General features: G+C 40.1%; 1 protein-coding gene across 1 annotated transcript in view; it reads right to left on the reverse strand.

Annotated features, from left to right (window-relative positions):
* Positions 1 to 571: 571 nt before the first annotated feature.
* The window catches only part of c1ql4b (complement component 1, q subcomponent-like 4b), a gene marked incomplete at its 3' end in the record, with an annotated part of 38,403 nt that continues 19,312 nt past the window's right edge, over positions 572 to 19,662 (reverse strand). The window contains exon 2 of the mRNA XM_083972414.1: positions 572 to 751. Within this exon, the coding sequence (XP_083828540.1) occupies positions 572 to 751 (180 nt within the window). The remainder of the gene's footprint in view (positions 752 to 19,662) is intronic.

Here is a 19,662-nt window from a genome sequence, read left to right on the forward strand (position 1 = left end):
TGACTTCTTCCTCGTTTTGGTGTCTGCGGCCATATTGAAAATCCATCTCACAGTGAAGGCGAGAGGCAGCAAACACACACACACACACACACACACACACACACACCCACACAAACATACACACACACACACACACACACACACTTCGATTTACAGTCAACATTCAGAGATCGTTGGAGTCGATGTCAGACTGCGATGGTCATCTGGTCTGAGCTGATAGGAGGAAGAGGAGGAGGAGGAGGAGGTGTGTGTGTGTGTGTGTGTTTTAGCCATGCGTACACATTAACTGTACATGGCACAGAAGTAAATGTATATACAATACTTTATATTCATTTTTACACAGATTCAGTTCAAACTCTTATGTTGTTAACTGTGATCATGTCGTGTGTGTGTGTAGCGATGAATGAACAAATTACATGATGACAGCGTGGCGGAGTGTTAGATGCAGCATGGAGGAAACTTTTTGCTTGATTACAGATAAAGAGAAAGAGAGAATAGAGAGAAAGAGAGAAAGAGAGAATAGAGAGAGGAGGAGGAGGAGGAGGAGGAGGAGGAGGAGGAGAGGATACTGTCAGTCTGGGTAGATGAGGAAGCCGGAGAAGGTGCTGTATTTGTTGGTGTTTCCTCCGTGGACTTTGCCCCCGTCCAGCTGCACACACACCTCGTCGCCCACGTCCAGGTGCAGGATGACGCTGTTGGAGGCGTAGTCGTAGTTCTGGTCGGCATCCTGAGCGATGGCGCTGGCCCTCACCTGACACACAGACACACAAAACACATTTTGTTTTGCAGAGTTTCTAGCAAACACCAGAAATACACAAATATTTGTTTGTTTGTTGTGAGACTGAAGAACGTTTTTTAGTCAATGTATGTTCAAATTAGGGCCATTGTTGTGCATTTTTAGGGCCACGGGCAATCGCACCGGGCACTGGTCCCTGCAGCTATTTAGCTAGTAGCTATTTAGCTACTAGTCCTGCAACTCGAAGAGTTGCAGGCCACATTATATATCAAAACGTGCGTCTTGATCAGGATCGGTGTGCTATTACTTTTCTCAACAGTTTACGAATTTTTTGCGACGTAAGTCACGAAAAACTGCGCAAAATTTTGCATTGAAGTCAATGGGACGGGCGGAAAAAAAAGACCGAAAAAGACCAATCATTGGAGTTTAACAAACGTCTACTGCTCAGGCATACTTTCACCTAGAGACTCCATTTAAACTTTAAACAGTAGACACAAGTCTTGTGTATTGGCGTATTACTCCACGTTTTGATAGGTCATATAGTTTTTGATCAATCCCTGTTCAATGACCATGATCATTTTTGGAGAAATTATGAGATTATAATGGGTGTGTATTGCACGGAATGTTCGTGTCAGAGTGCGTGACATCATCGGTTAGAGTGGGAGAGATGCCAGAAAAACTCCAGATTTTTTCTCTTTCCAAACTCCAAACGGCCACAATTTACACTCTACACACATAATTTTTTCAGAATTTGTAGACAAACTTGTTCTGTCACTCATCATCTGCTCAAAATATCAGAGAGACTTACAGAATTTAAACTCTGAGCCTCTAAGTGCGGCCACGTCTGTCTCTGCTCCTCATTGACTCCAATACAAATATTTTCTGAGAGAAGCAGAACGGCCTGATGTTTTAAAACTGCCAGCGTCGCCAAAATATTTACTGTAGAAACACCAAATCGTACCAAAAGTTTCAGTAAGTCCTTAGAGCAACGTTGATCTGTGTTTTGTTCTGATAGGAGTTACCGTTTTCTCACCCTAAGCCTAAATGTGAGACCGGTGCAAATGGCTCTTTTTCTCCACGTTTCTGTCTGTCTCAGCCTGCGGGGGCCCCTATCGCCGTGGTAACCTCTTTGATCCTCAGGCCAGAGCTCGTTAACTTCATAAACAATCCACCTGGCGCTCGTTTAAATGTTTATAAACACAGACACAGCTCAATCAGACTGACACAGGATGCAGCTCATAGACACACACACACACACACACACACACACACACACACACACACACACACACACACACACACACACACACACACACACACACACACACACACACACACACACACACAGACTCTAGAACCAGCTTCATGTGATTACAGACACAGACACAGACACACACATGTGTCTTGACCTTAAGATCGTGGGTTTGATTCCCATGTTGACAGAGATGGCATAATGGTAAGATTAAAAACAATTCTCCAAAAAAAAAAAAAAAAGAACATAATAAAAAAGTGGTAAGAATTTCTCAATTACTTTTGAATTCTAGAAAAAAAAGTGCTAAGATTTCTAAAAAAAAAAAAAAAATTTTAAATGACAATTTTCTAGAGAAAAGTGGTAAAATTTCTGTAAAAAAAAAGAAAAGAAACAATTTTCTAGAAAATAGAAAATAGTGGTAAAATTAAAATAATTCTACAAAACGTGGTAAAATTTCAAAAAAAAAAAAAAAAAGAACATAATAAAAAAAGTGGTAAGAATTTCTCGAAAAAATTAAAAAATTCTAGAAATAAGTGGTAAAATTTCAAGATAAAGTTGGGGACCCCCCTCGAACCCTCTTAAGGACCCCTGGGGGACCCCGGACCCCACTTTGAGAACCATTGTCCTAATGCACAGACGTGTCTCATACGTTGTACTGAGGAAACATCTTCAACTGTGACAGTTTCACACCAGGTTGAACAGGTATTTGATCTGCTCTGGATGGAGTGAAGCTCGACACGTTTATACAAACACCGGGGGACTGAGGCCTCGTCCACACCCAGGAGTTTTCTCTCCTCCATTAAAAAAAAAATTAACATCCACACCAGCACATTAACTCTTTCGCGACCATTGACGAGTAAACTCGTCACAGCCTGCCGAACGTTCACGACCATTGACGAGCAAACTCGTCAAAACCGTTTTTTTACAGATTAAGATAATAGACACTCTGAGGTACCCTGTGTGTGAATATGGTAGTCCTCTGATATGTAAAACAGTTTTAAACTAAAATCAAAACATAATGTTTTTTATAAACTGTGTGATCTTGGTTTTGTTTGAGTAATCGTTCTCCTTGAATGCTGCTCTGGGGACAGCGTGCAGCGCTGTGCGGCTGTCGGCTACAGTGTTGCCACTTTCTCGCTGAATCTGGCGGCTTTCCAAACCCTCTTTTGACAAAAGCGACCGACGACAAATCTGGCGAGTTTTTCCGGTGTTGTTTACAAACGTTTCTGGTTTGGAGACTCGGATCTGAAAGCCGGTTATCACAGCTGTTTTCACGGTGCAGCGGAGCGGGCGCTGAGCAGCGGGCGCTCTGCAGCGGGGGCTGTGACCGGCCGCCCCCGCCCCAGAGCGCTCATCGCCGGCCAGTCACACAGCAGTGTCCCGGAGCTGCTGCGCTGCGGCCAGAGACCCGCACCGCTGCACCGCTGCTCTCCACACTGCCACACCCCCCAGATTTACCTACAAATATATTTATTTAGCCGTAGAAATGATTTGGGAGACATGCCACACTGCAGAGTACCGGTAAAATGAGCCGATTGCCACTTGACACAAAAGTGCGTTTTTCTCTGAAACTAGAGCAGGAGCTCCGTTTTTGGAGAAACCCAGCTCTCTCCTCCTCCTTCGTACTCACGAACGAAACGGCAGAAAAACTCGCCGTTTTTTCGAGAAGCACGTTGTAAAGTCACTCTTCAACCAAGTGAAGACCGTTTGTTTCTAGGTGACGTACATAGTTCGGTTCGACGTGAGATAAAAGGTAAACAAATAGCCAAAAACATGTGGTCCTGAGCGGATGTGCTGAAGAATTAGTGTGGTCGCGAAAGAGTTAAAGAAAAATCTTGATATGTAAACACATAAACACAATAAAAACACTGTGCATTGCATGGTACACCAGCAGGTGGCGATATAATTTTAACTTTTAAAAATACATGGACTCACAGCACAGTATATAGAAGTACCAAAACGTACAGTACTATTGGTCTGATCTTTGTTCACTGCATCCATGACTACTGACCGTCATACTTTGTGTTGTAAAGGGCTGTTCAGATCTAACATCTTTTTGCGCGCACAAAACCATTAGGCTACTTTCCATGTCAAGTCCGCTAACAACCCAAAGCGACGCCATAACGGCACACATTCGGTGCGTCACGCATGCAGCAAGTCCACTGTCATGTGATAAGAATTAACCAATCAGCTCATTTAATGCGAAAAAGATAAGATATGATAAGATGACATATTCCTTTATTCAGCCAAACCAATTTTTTTGGTCTCAAATACTGTTATAAATTCACTAAGGCTAAAAGTCTGAATTAAAGCTAAAGGTTAATGATGAAGTTAAAGCAGCAGAACTGTGTGTGAATAAAACAATATAATACAATACAATACAGTTATATTTATAATCCTTAATACGACCAGATGGATGAAAAACAGAACAATCCTGATAATAACTTCACCCTGATTTTTCCATCAGTTGACTTTATCTGGTCGTAACCGGTGCAGGTTTTTGTTGTTGTATTTCCTGTGTGGTCCAGTGATGTGGCTGTAAAGTCATCAGCACAGATGATTCCTGTCCACTGGTTAGAGAGATGAGATGTGCACTGATCTTTGGCCTCCAGCCTCCAGCTCTCAGCTCAACCTCTCTTAGTCCACATCTCATTTTTTTTTCTTTTTTTTCTCCAGAGGATTGTTGCTCTCACACCTGAGCCGCCTGTTGCAGAGTGAAGTGTGATTGGCTCTGCAGCAGTGAAGTTGGTATCAGGTCGGGTAATTACAAAATAGCACAGAGTTTTTACTGTTCCAGTTATTTATTTCACTTAAAGGGATAGTAGCATTTTTTTTAAAGTGGGGTTGTATGATCTACAAATAGCCCCTAAATACCCCCTTTAATTGCAGTAGAAGACTCTCTGCACTCCTCCCGTTAGCAACGCCAGCCCATAATAGCCCTGCCCAGAGATTTACAACATACAGTGTTGTGAACAGACCCAAAGAAACGGCCTATTTTCACGGCCTAAAAGAGGTTTTACGTGAAAAAAAATACACAGTTCCATTGTTTGCTATAATATAATTTTTTCCAGCCCTTCAAAGTGCAGGAAAAACACAGTTTTTATTTGGACCTAACCAACTGCTGATCGGCGGGCGCTAACCCTGGGCGGAGGGATACGTGAGTTGGTTAGGTCCAAATAAAAACTGTGTTTTTCCTGCACTTTGAAGGGCTGGAAAAAATGATATTATAGCGAACAACGGAACTGTGTATTTTTTTTCAGGTTAAACCTCTTTTAGGCCGTGAAAATAGGCCGTTTCTTTGGGTCCATTCACAACACTGTATGTTGTAAATCTCTGGGCAGGGCTATAATGGGCTGGCGTTGCTAACGGGAGGAGTGCCCTGTAACTAAGAGAAGGGACGGTGGACTCTGATAATTCTTCCAGCCCTTAGTCAACATGAGGGTGAGTAGATAATGAGCGAAATATCATTCTAGGGTGAACTATCCCTTTAACCTGTAAAGCAGCACTATAGTGGGTCATGATACAGTCTGTTTACAATGGCTCATATGAACATAAATCACTGTTTAGTTCTACATGATGATGACGTATTCACCTGGAGTCGTGTTTCTGTTGCTTCAGAACATTTTCTCTACACTGGTTCTGGTTCTGTGCATGAATGTGGACGCAGATGACATGTAGACGGTGTTGTGTGTTTGTATTTGTTGAGAACTGAACAAATGATGAACACTGGTGAGAGTGAACGCAGCTCGCGCTTTACAGCAGTTTCATGGCTTCGCTGCATGACGTCTCTGTGGAAACGGCCCAGCATCAATAGTGAATGAAGCTGCAGTGTCGTGACGCGCACACACAGGTGCTACACCTACTTATTTAACTTTCATCAGTATTTGACTCATTGTTTATGTCGTAAAAATATATTCTTAACTTCAATATAGTTTTTTTTTTCCCGTGTTAAATATACTGTAACTCATGTCTTTGATTCTTCAGTGGTAGGACAGGGTCAATGAAAAAACATGTGAAATGAAATTTTCAGATGTCTTACATGTTTTTTAAGCCAAGATTAGAACGGATAAATCACTATTTTTCTTGAGAGACTCTTTCACAAAAATGCATTTTTCTCAGCTTTCTAGAAAAAAAGTGGTCTTTTTGGTGCAACCAGGCTCTATTCAACTTAAGATATATCAAGAATGGAACAAGGCACAAACAAATGTTTTTTCCCTAGTTAAATAGAGAGTCTCCTCTTTCCTTTGAGCTGTTTGGTGTTTTCAGAGTCATAGTACAAAATATTCTCTGGGTCTTGAAATATTACTCAAAATGCCCCGAAACGCTGGCACCTGGCACTGACCATTTTATAATGAGTTAACAAAAACACAATAAACAAACATGCAGTAGTTCATTATCGGATCTGTGGACTAGTTCAAAATTTGGAAAGATGAAATAAATAACATAAACTAGTTCATCCCAATCTGTACGATCTTTTAAAGCAGGGGTCTCAAACTCCCGGCCCGGGGGCCACATCCGGCCCGCGGCCCCCCTACATCCGGCCCGCGTCTTGACGTAAAAAATAAGGCTGTCAAAGTTAGCGCAAAATGCTTTTAATGGCCCCTTTTTTTTGTTACGCGCGATTAATGCGCTAACCTCGGGTCGCTCCGTAGTTTGGGGAAACAGAGAAGCTGCTTCTCTCCAGACGTGGCCACACAGGTCGGCAGCAGGGGCTGTCTCTCCAGGTCGGTGTACGTGTCTGTGTCTGAGTGTGTGTGAGTTACTACGGTTACCGCGGCGCTCCCGTCCCCCGGATATTTCTGCAGCTGGATTTACCGGTACATGATCCGGTCTGAGAGACGTGAAACTCATGGACTGAGGAGTCGTCCCACTGCGGTCTGCACGTCACACCGACGACCGTGCATTTGTAGCTACTGTGAGGAGTTGCTCTCTCTGCCCCGTGGTCCCGGTGTCAAACGGTGATAATCCACTGCAACATGTTGCTGTTGCTGTTGTTGACGTTATTGTGGTTGTGCGCAACGTAGAGCTGCCGCTTCGACTAGCGAGTTTTTTTCCCCCCTCAATTGCCCGTTCACTCAGCCTGGTGAGGGAGGGAGGGGGGTGGTGGGGGTGGTGTGTGTGTGTGTGTGTGTGTGCGTGCGCGCGTGCGTGTGCGTGTGTGTGTGAGGGGGTGCGGGGGGCGCCGTTTTATAATGTTACAGAAAACCTGCATGTTTTTTCTCCTCATGTCCTACACTAGAGAACTTGTTCTTGTCACCAAACGAGGCTGCTCTCTCTCTGACAGATGATTTTTAAATACCATGAAAATGGTATTTGGAAAGCATGGAAAGCATAAGAAACGTCCAGATCTGGATGTTTCTTATGCTTTCCATTCATATTGCTGGTATTTCAAGCAAAAACGAAAAAGATGCAATCAGGAAATTTTGAGATTAATAGCGATTAAAAATTTGAATCGTTTGACAGCCCTAATTATCATACAATATTTGAAAATAAACCCCGTTTTCAGAAATATTTTTTTTTATATACTTGTCTCGAACACTGAAGTGGCCCCCCACTGAGATGACAGTGCCAGCAGTGGCCCCCAGCTCATTTGAGTTTGAGACCCCTGTTTTAAAGTATAAACTAACAAAACGCTGGATGTGACCTGTGAGACTCTTTGTGAATTTTACCAGGTGAGTAATAGAAAACTTAACGAATGAGCTGAAGAGTCCAATGCTGTGTCTCAAATCGCACACTTCTCTTAGTGCACTGCTTTACAGTGTACTGTAAAGCAGTGTACTGCACTCAAATTTCGACAGGTTAGTACCGTCTCAAATCAAACACTGCCGCTGCGCACTTACCGGAAATGACTCGACAGCTGCTTCTTCTATTTTTTAAATTCTGATTGCAACCATAGCAACCGGCCGTTGTAGCCCTATCGCCGACACTTGACAGCGCTTTTTGCCGATCAAAACAAGCTATTAAGTTGTGTTTTATTGTGTTAGTGTTGTTGTTGTGCTGTTATGAGTGTTTTTAAAGACGTTTACGCCGGTGTCAGCTCCGTCGCTGCTGAAAGCAACTGCCGCCGTTTGAAAAGTAGTGACGTGTTTCCGCCACGTCACCAAGATGGCGGCCGTTAAGTGTGGAAAGTATGCATCGATCCACACTCAATTTTCTGGCCGTTTGAGTGCGCCAATTGAGTGCGCATAGCGCACTACATTTTCGCACACTGCTCAGTGTGAACGCACTTATGCACTAGGGGTGGGACGATATGGGTAACTCACGATTCGATACTGTGGCGATATTTGGCCCACGATAATGATAATATCACGATACACGATATCTGCGATATTCGATATATTGCAAGAAATTTCATCAACGATATATCACGATATATGTGAATGAAAAAAAAACATAAAAAGGAAAAAGTCTCATGCACTTATTCCAAAACTTTGTACAATGTACAAATGAATAAACACTGTACAGCTGGAGACATTAAAGTGCATGAACATTAATAACATGTCTTATGTAAACCAAGACAGTGCTTTATGATATTGAAAAGTCAGTAGCAACTTGTTTTATGTAATTTTCCATTCATGGTATTTAAAAATCTTTTTCTGTAACATTATAAGACAGCGCCGCCCCCATTTTATACAAGTGCAAGTTACAACAACATATTTCAATTGGATTTAGGTCTGAAACATGATTTATTATTTGAAAAAAAAATTGAAATTTTTTTTTTTTTTTGAAAATTTTTTTTTTTTGAAAAAAAAAATCGATATTTAAATATTGAATATCGATATCGTATCGCGGTATAACGTATCGCGATATATTGCCATATCGATATTTTTGCCCACCCCTATTATGCACTCAAAATATTAAGTGTAAGTGCAGAAGTGCGCGATTTGGGACACACCACAAAACTTTTCTTGTTTTTTCTTTCTTTTTTTCTTTTACCAGGCTGTATACATGTTCATTTCAGAAGTTTTAACATGGGAGTCTATGGGGATTGTGTTGTAACTGGAGTCAACCTCTAGTGGCCATTTGAGGAACTGCAGTATTTTACAACACTTCCATTCTGGCTTTATTTTATATTTTGATGCAGCTTGTTCTCAACTGGCTGATAAAGACTCGACTCTATTCACCGGTCTGAAAGTTTTCTGTTACCTATTATTTTTTTTGTAGACGGTGGCCCTGAGAGCTCAATGCACTGCAGCTGCACAATAATCCATAAACACACAGAAGCTGAAATCTAACAACACAACAGAAGAGAAAATATCGATTCATCATAATATTTGAAGAATTTTGAAACAGCAACTAAAGAAATAAATGTGATCCGAGGAACTGACGTCTTTTCTAAATGGGACAAAAACAAAAATATTGATGCAGAAAGACGGAGAACAGAACCGCATGCTGCAGCCTCAACATCCCCAAACGATGTAATCGACACTCCAACACTAACACCGTAACAACAAGACCGTGACATTATGAGCTCCGTGTAAGTGGCAGTAATGGCTGCCATCCAGCTGTAAGATGCATTATCTGCTGAGTGTTGCTGCGATCCGGTCTGATGAGTCATTCTTCAGCCTTTTATCTGCATCTGGACATGTTTATGTCGGCAGAAACACACACTGATTAAAGCTGACGAAATGATCTGACCATTACTGTACATGTTTATGGACCGGAGAACAAATATCACAGCAGGGCCGTTGTATAGGGGAGAAAGGTGATGATAATTCTAGGGGCCCAGCGCCCAGTGGGGCCCATAAAAAAACCAATAGTCTAATCTTTGTATGACTGATTTATTCTGCGTAAGACCCTGACTAATACTCATAGTACAACATCTTTCCAAGAATAGAATATTTGTCTTATTTCTTGTCCAAATGTCTCATTTCTAGTCAAAACTAATCTCTTTCCACTTAAAATAAGACTCATCACCTAAAAATTAACTTGTTTTTAGATCATTTTCACTTAAATTCACAATAAATAGAAATAGAAATAGAAATTTTTTTCTACTTATTCCAAGTGAAAATCTGCTTGAAAGAAGTAAAAAGTGTCTAAAAACAAGCTGCTTTTAATATGATGAGTCTTATTTTAAGTATAATGAGATTTGTTTTGACTAGAAATGACATTTTGACTAGAAATAAGACAAATATTCTTGCTAAGATACTTGAGTTTTTGCAGTGTAATGCTGCATTAGCATCAAAACAAGGAAGGCTAAATAAAAAACGATAATACATACGTAGTCTAAGAAAAAAAAAGGAAAAGTTAAGGGGAGGGGCCACTTTAGTATTCTTTAAGGGGGCCCAGAATTCCTAGCAACGGCCCTGCAAATATCACAGCGCTGGAGCAATTAAGAGGCGGTTTCATGAGGATCAGGACCAAGTCAAACACCTGCAGCTCCAGATTTAACGCCACGTTGCCTCCATCTGCATGTAATTGGAGTTTTTTATTTCTTTTTTCCCCCTACAGTAGATCAACAGTCCAGTATCTCAACACACTTCAGGGTGAGAAAACAGCTGATCGCATGGAGACCGGTTCGTCCTTATTCATTATGTCATTAGCTATAATAACCTTGATGGCAAAATTCAACGCATAACCAACCAAAGAGGCCACACTTTTGCCGGATAAATAACAGATTTCAGTGCAAAATGGGCAAAATATGCAGGTTTGCATGATTTTATAATCCCCGCATTTCTGTTGCAAAAAAAAAAGTCACATATATCTTTGCACAAAGTTGAAAAATGTTGCATGTTTACTGTCATTCCACCCTGGCATCTTGGGAACGTTATGAAAGGACGTAATTATATGCGTCACAAAACGTTATCGTGAGAAGATCAACAAAATCAGAAAAAGCTTAGAGCAAACCAAACCACGCACTGCAAAAACTCAAAATCTTTCCAAGAATATTTGTCTTATTTCTTGTCAAAATGTCTCATTTCTAGTCAAAACTAATCTCTTTCCACTTTAAATAAGACTGATCTCCTAAAAATTTACTTGTTTTCATTTGTTTCAAACAAATTTTCACTTGAAAAATCTGCCAGTGAAAGCAAGTTTTTTGTGCTTGCAATAAGGAAGAAAAACTTGCTCCACTATCAGATTTTTCTATTATTTCAAGTGAAAATCTGCTTAAAAGAAGTAAAAAAGTGTCTAAAAACAAGCTACTTTTAACGTGATGAGTCTTATTTTAAGTAGAATGAGATTTGTTTTGACTAGAAATGAGACAAATATTCTTGGTAAGATTTTTGATTTTTTGCAGTGCGCGATGAATACGACAAACCAGTCTCATGTACTGATAAAAATAAGTGCAGACGATGAAAGCCAGATGTTTCCAGATGTATATGTACAGTAAGTGGAGGCAAATTATAGTTCACTGTGCAACTGCAGCGTGTTGGAAAAAGGTGGAAATCGACGCTGGAAAAATTATGAAAAGGTTGATAAAAACACTGCAAAAATTCAAAATCTTACCAAGAATATTTGTCTTATTTCTAGTCAAAACAAATCTCTTTATATCTAAAATAAGACTCGTCACATAAAAAGTAGCTTGTTTTTAGACACTTTTTACTTATTTCAAGCTGATTTTCACTTGAAATAAGTAGAAAAATCTGATAGTGGAGCAAGTTTTTCTTTCTTATTACAAGCACAAAAACTTTCACTGGCAGATTTTTCTACTTATTTCAAGTGAAAATTAGTTTGAAACAAGTGAAAATGATCTAAAACAAGTTAATTTTTAGGTGATGAGTCTTATTTAAAGTGGAAAGAGATTAGTTTGAATAGAAATGAGACATTTTGACAAGAAATAAGACAAATATTCTTGGAAAAATGTTGAGTTTTTGCAGTGCAGGAGGAAATCAACGCTGGAAAACTTGTAAAATTATGAAAAGGTTTATAAAAACATAAGAGATGTGTGTGTGAGAGAGAGAGAGAATTTTAAAAAATACCCCCATGATTATAAATAATTATTCTTATGCTTTACAATAAATGTAGAAATATAGAATTGTTTAAGTGATTGGGACAAAAGATACAGAACTAACCTTTAACCCTTTTCTTTTACTTTTTCATCAAATTGCATTTTTTCCCAACAGTTTCATCCCATAAATACTTTGCAAATTCCATCGCTTTTTTCTTTCTTCGACAACATGCTGCATCATAAAATAAGTTTTTCCTCAATCCTCATCATAAAAACCTCCGGACTGTATTTTGTATTTAGTCCAGTTGTTTTTCTGCAGCTGCCTGGTGATAGATAGAAATAACTAAACTGCAGCATCATCGGCTGAGTAATAGACGATTCCATTTAATAGCGGGAAAATAAAGTACACAAGCAGCAGACGCATTCATACATATTAATGAATGCAAATATGATGATCGCCTCACTCCATCCTTGTCTTCTGCTGCTGGTCCATCATCATCATCATCATAATCATCATCATCATCAACTCAACCAGTCGTCACGTCCGACACTAATAAAATACGACTAAACTTCCCATTTCTCCTCATCTTATGAGTCTACACTGCAAAAACTCTAAATCTTACCAAGAATATTTGTCTTATTTCCAGTCAAAACAAATCTCATTCTACTTAAAATAAGATATATCACATAAAAAGTAGCTTGTTTTTAGACACTTTTTACTTCTTTCAAGCAGATTTTCACTTAAAATAATCTGATAGTGGAGCAAGTTTTTCTTTCTTATTACGAGCACAAAAAACTTGCTTTCACTGGCAGATTTTTCTACTTATTTCAAGCGAAAATTTGTTTGAAACAAGTGAAAATGATCTAAAAACAAGTTAATTTTTAGGTGATGAGTCTTATTTCAAGTGGAAAGAGACTAGAAATGAGACATTTTGACAAGAAATTAGACAAATATTCTTGAGTTTTTGCAGTGTAATGAGTCTTTTTTTTTGCACATTTCAATTATCAGTTTGACTCCTCACATTTCTCCTTCTTCCTATTTCTTTCTTTCTTTCTTTCTTTCTTTCTTTCTTTCTTTCTTTTATTTATCTGCTTATTTGGGTGGGACAGTGCACATTAATGAACATATAAAAACATGTAAATGTGCCAAATTATAGCAGCAATGCTAATTTCCATCCGGAGTTCCTCTTTCTTTCTTTCTTTCTTTCTTTCTTTCTTTCTTTCTTTCTTTCTTTCTTTCTTTCTTTCTTTCTTTCTTTCTTTCTTTTATTTATCTGCTTATTTGGGTGGGACAGTGCACATTAATGAACATATAAAAACATGTAAATGTGCCGGATTATAGCAGCAATGCTAATTTCCATCCGGAGTTCCTCTTTCTTTCTTTCTTTCTTTCTTTCTTTCTTTCTTTCTTTCTCTCTTTCTGTCTTTCTTTCTTTCTTTCTGTCTTTCTTTCTTTCTTCCCGTGGATTAAAAGGCGAACATTTTTATTCTGCGCCTCCTCGAGACATAAATGAATCGATACATTTTCCTTTGTTTTAATTCAACTCACATCACTCCATTAATTGTTGTCTCTTCCTCCTCCTCGCACCTCACGCCCCTTCCATCATCCCTCCCTCCCTCCTTCCCTCCCTCCCATCCATCCACCACCATCTCTATCTCTTCATTCTGCTCCCATCTATCCATCTTTTTGTGTCCTCTCACTCCAATGAGATGCAGGTCACGCACACGTTTTCTCTTTCCCTCTCTCTGTGTGTGTGTGTGTGTGTGTGTGTGTGTGTGTGTTGGCGCCGGCGGCGGCCGGCAGGAGCAGCAGCTAAGTGTGTCCCTGTCCGGTCTAAATCGGATTGATTAACGGCGTGCTGCTGTGGCAAGTCTCCTGAGGACCCTCCTCTACTCCCCCTCCTCCTCCTGCATCCTTCCTTCCTTCCATCCTTCCCTCCTTCCATCCAGATGTGGCGTCAGTCCGGCGTGTGCAGCTACACGGCTGCAGGCTGTGGCGGTAATTGGTAGTCGGACTGTCGGCCATGGCAGCTCCTCACGCCTAACAGGTCCAACTCCTCAATAACGCCACACAATCACAGTAAATAGAGGGGTGGGGGTGGGGGGGGGCTGCAGTGGTCAAATGGGCCCATCTGTAGCTACTGTGGGTTTGGTTTGGTTGTCCTATCCAAGGTATGATCTACAAATAGCCCCTAAGTACTTTAATTGCAGTAGAAGACTCTCTGCACTCCTCCCGTTAGCAACGCCAGCCCATAATAGCCCTGCCCAGAGATTTACAACATACAGTGTTGTGAACAGACCCAAAGAAACGGCCTATTTTCACGGCCTAAAAGAGGTTTTACCTGAAAAAAAAATACACAGTTCCATTGTTCACTATAATATAATTTTTTCCAGCCCTTCAAAGTGCAGGAAAAACACAGTTTTTATTTGGACCTAACCAACTCACGTATCCCTCCGCCCAGGGTTAGCGCCCGCCGATCAGCAGTTGGTTAGGTCCAAATAAAAACTGTGTTTTTCCTGCACTTTGAAGGGCTGGAAAAAATTATATTATAGTGAACAATGGAACTGTGTATTTTTTTTCAGGTAAAACCTCTTTTAGGCCGTGAAAATAGGCCGTTTCTTTGGGTCTGTTCACAACACTGTATGTTGTAAATCTCTGGGCAGGGCTATTATGGGCTGGCGTTGCTAACGGGAGGAGTGCAGAGAGTCTTCTACTGCAATTAAAGTACTTAGGGGCTATTTGTAGATCATACAACCCCACTTTAAAAAAATGCTACTATCCCTTTAAGCTGAAGTGTGCGGTCTCCTCTTTTCTTTTTTTCTTTATCTACATTTATTTTTGAGGCCAGAACCTTTTTAATTGGATGTGCGCGACCTTTAAACTTTTTGTCAAATGGGCCCTTGAAATACTAGCAGGAGGTCAGGATGACACCCTAAACACACACACACACACACACACACAAACACACACACACACACACACACACACACACACACACACACACACACACACACACACACACACACACACACACACACACACACACACACACAGTATATATATATATAACACTCCAGCTCTTCCCTCTTCGTTTCTTCTATTTATTTTTATGAATCTCAAGTGAGCACCTGAGAAAAACCATTGCACCATATAAGACATTGTGTTATTTTATACTGTTCGACTGCTTTTGCACTGAAGGGACTTGAACAGTTCCCATGAGGAAGCCCTAATAGGTTTTTTTTGGCGGGTGGTAAAAAAACATAAAAAAATAAAAAATATATAACAGCAGCAAAGAGATTCTGACATGTTGTACAATCCAACATCTGTCTCCATGGCTGAACGGCACGATTCCCCCGACGAAGCCGAGTTAGGAGCTGACAGGCTGCTGCTGTAAATTGCTAAAAGACTTCACAGTGTATTGGATTACAATTAAACCAGGTTATAGACGTGCAAACACAAGATAATAATAATAAAAATGATAATATATATATCTATGTGTATGCTGTAGCTGAGTCTCTTACATTCCTGGGTCAGACCGACGCTGCAGCAGTGATATTCACACGGTGTCAGTGAAGTGGCCTTTTAAACACGAAACATCAGTTAATTATATTTGCCAGCCAAAAGGACACAGTGTTATTTATGGCTTTTTTTATGGTTGACGACGTCTTTATGAGACACAGGTTTACTTTACTTTACTTTACTTCACTTCGCCTCGACTCTGAGACAGTGTGGAGATGTTGACATTTAATCACTTATTCTTATGTTTATTATTAATTCTTGGTTTCGTCCTCAGACAACGACGATGATGATGACGATGATGATGGATACTGTACAGAAACTAGTTAATTGTTTTTCTTTTTTATATATAAATATGTATAGATCGTATTCACATATTTTTAAATGTGACATTTTAAATATTATCATCAATGTTATGAGCTTTAATTAATTTAAATGTCACCTGAGGCGTCTGCAGTGAAACAACAGTTAAGAGAAAAAGACACAAAGTTAAACGGTTTGTTAAATATTTCATCACATCCACAAAATGTATCTTAAATCTGCTATTATTATTATTGCTTATACGTATATTATATAATGTTTTCTCATAAAGCACGTACGTGAACCATTGTTGTTTTTAAATGTGCTCTATAAATAAAATTGGCTTATTATCATCATGTATTGTACGTATTTGTATGTATATATTTATGACATATTGCATATCATAGGGAAATATCGCAATATTGATTCAAATATAACTATTAAAAGGGGAAAAAGAAAAGAAAATTAGTTCTTCTTTCAAATCAGTTTTTATGAATATCTATGCTGTGATATTGTCATTAACAGAATGAGTTCAGTTTTAATTGTGATAGGCCTACATAAAGTAAATAACTGCTATTTTTACTGTAAGTTATTTAAATTAATAGATCAATTATAAGTGAACTTCACTGTAAAACACAAACATCCTGTCACTTCAGTATCTTGTTGATCTAAAAAAATGAAAATAAATCTTTCCCTATGAAAAACACAGTGATTTTTCTTATTTATGGTCTTAATGTTCGAGGCCGAGCTGCTCTGACCGTGTGACACCGACACCAGCGAACGCACACACACACACACACACACACACACACACACACACACACACACACACACACACACACACACACACACACACACACACACACACACACACACACACACACACACACACACACACACACACACACACAGAGTTCAGCTGCTGTCAGTAACAATCACAGTGAAACCCTGTTTTCTTAAAAGCGTCCAGGAGGCTCACGGCGCTCCGGCGCTCCGGGAGCGAAAACAAGAGGGAAAGAGGCAAATCAGGATTATTGTCAACAGCGGCGGAGATTGATAGCGACAAGGGAGTGAATTTCTGTCTGTTGGTCCAATGCAGTGGCGGCTGGTGACTGAAAAAATTAGGGAGGACAGGAGGAACACCAGTCCACGGCCTCATTTTATTTTATAGCACTACTTCTCCCTACTTTATTATATTCAATGAAAATTAAACAGTAAAACAATGTCTTACAAGATTTCTTAAAAACAACATAATTTTATTAAATCTTACTGTTTTCAGATTAACACAGGCCTAATGAAAAAGACAGAGCCATGATCTTGGATGTGGGATGTAAAAAAAAAAAAAAAGCAGGCCAGTGTTCAACACCTGTAAATGCCACAGTGGGGATTTACACCCTCTGATTTAAAAAGGAAAAACAAAAACCATGACAATCTGTAATTATTAATAACAAAACAAAGTGTTCCACTCAAATTACATACATATTTGGCTTTTACCTCTTAGATATAGCTATGCTTTTACCTGAGCTGATGGCGGAGAAAAAAAAAAAAAGTCCGGTCGTGTCTTTGTTTACCCTCCAGCTGCCCAGGTCACGTAACTGAAAACTATTAACAATCTCTCTGACTGCTTCTCTCTGATATCTCCTAACAGTTTATCCAGAAATCTGCTGATATTTCCTTTCAAATCGATGCCAATATCTCTGAAAACTCCGTATTTCTTGTGCTAGGAGCAGCATAAGCAGCACGGCTGGGAGTGAAAGTTTGGCGCACATAGCAACAGTAACCAAGGGGGGTTGGAGAACTGTCATTGGACCAACCTGCTGTCAATCTTGTGTTCTGATTGCTGATTGGTACAGAAGAGCCTCCTCCGTCATGACGTCATTTTACGTGTCTTAGCCAATCACAGGTCAGGATGAAGACATCCTAAATGCATTGAGTCAATGGAAGAAGATCCCGCCCCGAGGCCAGTTAGGGAGGTAAAAATCTTGCCACCTCCGTAGAGCCCCCACCTTCCTGCTCCCTGCTCCTCACACAGCCTGCTCTGTCTCCTGAGCCTGCTGGCGGCGCAGTTGAGCCGTTTTAAGTGGATTTTCTTCCAAAAAACAAACTTTTTTTATGATAAAATACATATATAATATTTTATAAATTATACTGAGATTTGGTAATGATTTATTTCAACCAGTTACTCTTTCTTAAATAAAAAATAAATTTTCCTTTTGCCTCTCAAAAATAGAGGAGGACCAACCTCCTCTGCCTCAATGGACCAGCCTCCTCTGGTCCAATGTTGTTCTGACTTGATCTGCTGCTGTGGGGGGAGAGAACGGAGGGAAAACCCCCGGGACAATAGAGAAGATTACACTGCCACCACTTTTCATTAGAGGGGGCCACATTAAATGAGGAGAGAGAAGGAGAGAGGGAAGGAGAGAGCTAGTGGGGGGAAAGAGAGGGAAAGAGAGGGAGAGTGTTGGGGGGAATAGACAGGAGAGAAATAATTCACCGAAAGTGTTAAATGCCCAATAAAAATCTACGTTTTCAGTTGTGTGCTGCTGATTTGTGTGACACATTTAAGGGCAAACGTACTGTGGTGTATTTCAAATTTATCCTGCCCAAAGATCTTTGTCTTTTTTTCTTTTCTTTTTTTTATGTGTAGGAAATTGAAGGAAGGAGGAGGAGGAGGATATAACTCAAAATCTTTCCAAGAATATTTGTCTTATTTCTTTTCAAAATGTCTCATTTCTAGTCAAAACTAATCTATTTTACTTAAAGCAGAAGTGAGTGATATATTTGTGTTAATATAAGTCTTAAATAGTTATATCTTCCGACAGCAATCACTTCTATAGAGTGTTTGGTCTGAAACACGGGTCTCTCAGTCACTCTGCTCTGCTCTGAGCCGAAGAGAAAACATTTATCGTATCCTACAGTTTTTATCCAATGAGGAGAGAGAACGGCATGCAGGGCTGTGTGTGCAGCCAAGGGACGCCGTGAATGTGGCGACGTAGGGACGAGGACTGTTATGGTGCGTTCAAGGAAACTCGTATTTTTCCGACCGTGAAGTGGTACCAGTTTGATCTGGTACGAGTTCACGGGTCAGAAGTTACGAGTGGCCGTTATAGTGACTTTCACCGGTAAAACAGGTCGGAAAAACACGAGTGGGTTGCCTGAAACGCTACAAAGTCGTAAGTTGTGACTTGAAGCTGTAATTTACGATTTCAAAAGCCTGCCTGGAACGCAGCATTAGCCAAAACGACCGGATCGCTTACTTCTGCTTTAAAATAAGACTCATCACCTAAAAATGAACTTGTTTTTAGATCATTTTCATTTGTTTCAAACAAACTTTCACTTGAAATAAGTAGAAAAATCTGCCAGTGAAAGCAAGTTTTTTGTGTTTGTAATAAGAAACTATCAGATTTTTCTACTTATTTCAAGTGAAAATCAGCTTGAAATAAGTAAAAAAGTGTCTAAAAACAAGCTATTTTTTAATGTGATGAGTCTAATTTTAGGTAGAATGAGATTTGTTTTGACTAGAAATAAGACAAATATTCTTGGTAGGATTTTGAGTTTTTGCAGTGAAGCAGATATTCTGGATGAGGGGGGATCCACGGCCGGGCGAGCAGCTGCATGCACTTTAGCAGTCTGAGCACAGGATTCGAGTAAAGGAAGCCAAAGTTTAGAGCGGCTTTGTGTAATGGGGAAGGAGCCTGTTGGATAACAAACTGATCAAGCATGCCTATCTGAGGAGGAGGAGGAGGAGAGAGGGAGGAGGAGGAGGAGGAGTGTGAATGAGGCGTGTGCAGCAGCAGTGTGTTGTTTTTTCGGTTTTGTTTTTGTTTCGCAGCACCGCCTTGATCCTCTGGTAATAAAACTGACAGGATTCATTCACTGTGATGTACAGACCTCTCAGAGCGGAGCGAGGCGATTGAGACGGGGCGTCTTAAACTCACCTGAGGGACCTGAGAGGGCGAACTGAGACT

The sequence above is a fragment of the Trachurus trachurus genome (assembly GCF_905171665.1).
Source record: "Trachurus trachurus genome assembly, chromosome: 5".
Taxonomy (NCBI): domain Eukaryota; kingdom Metazoa; phylum Chordata; class Actinopteri; order Carangiformes; family Carangidae; genus Trachurus; species Trachurus trachurus.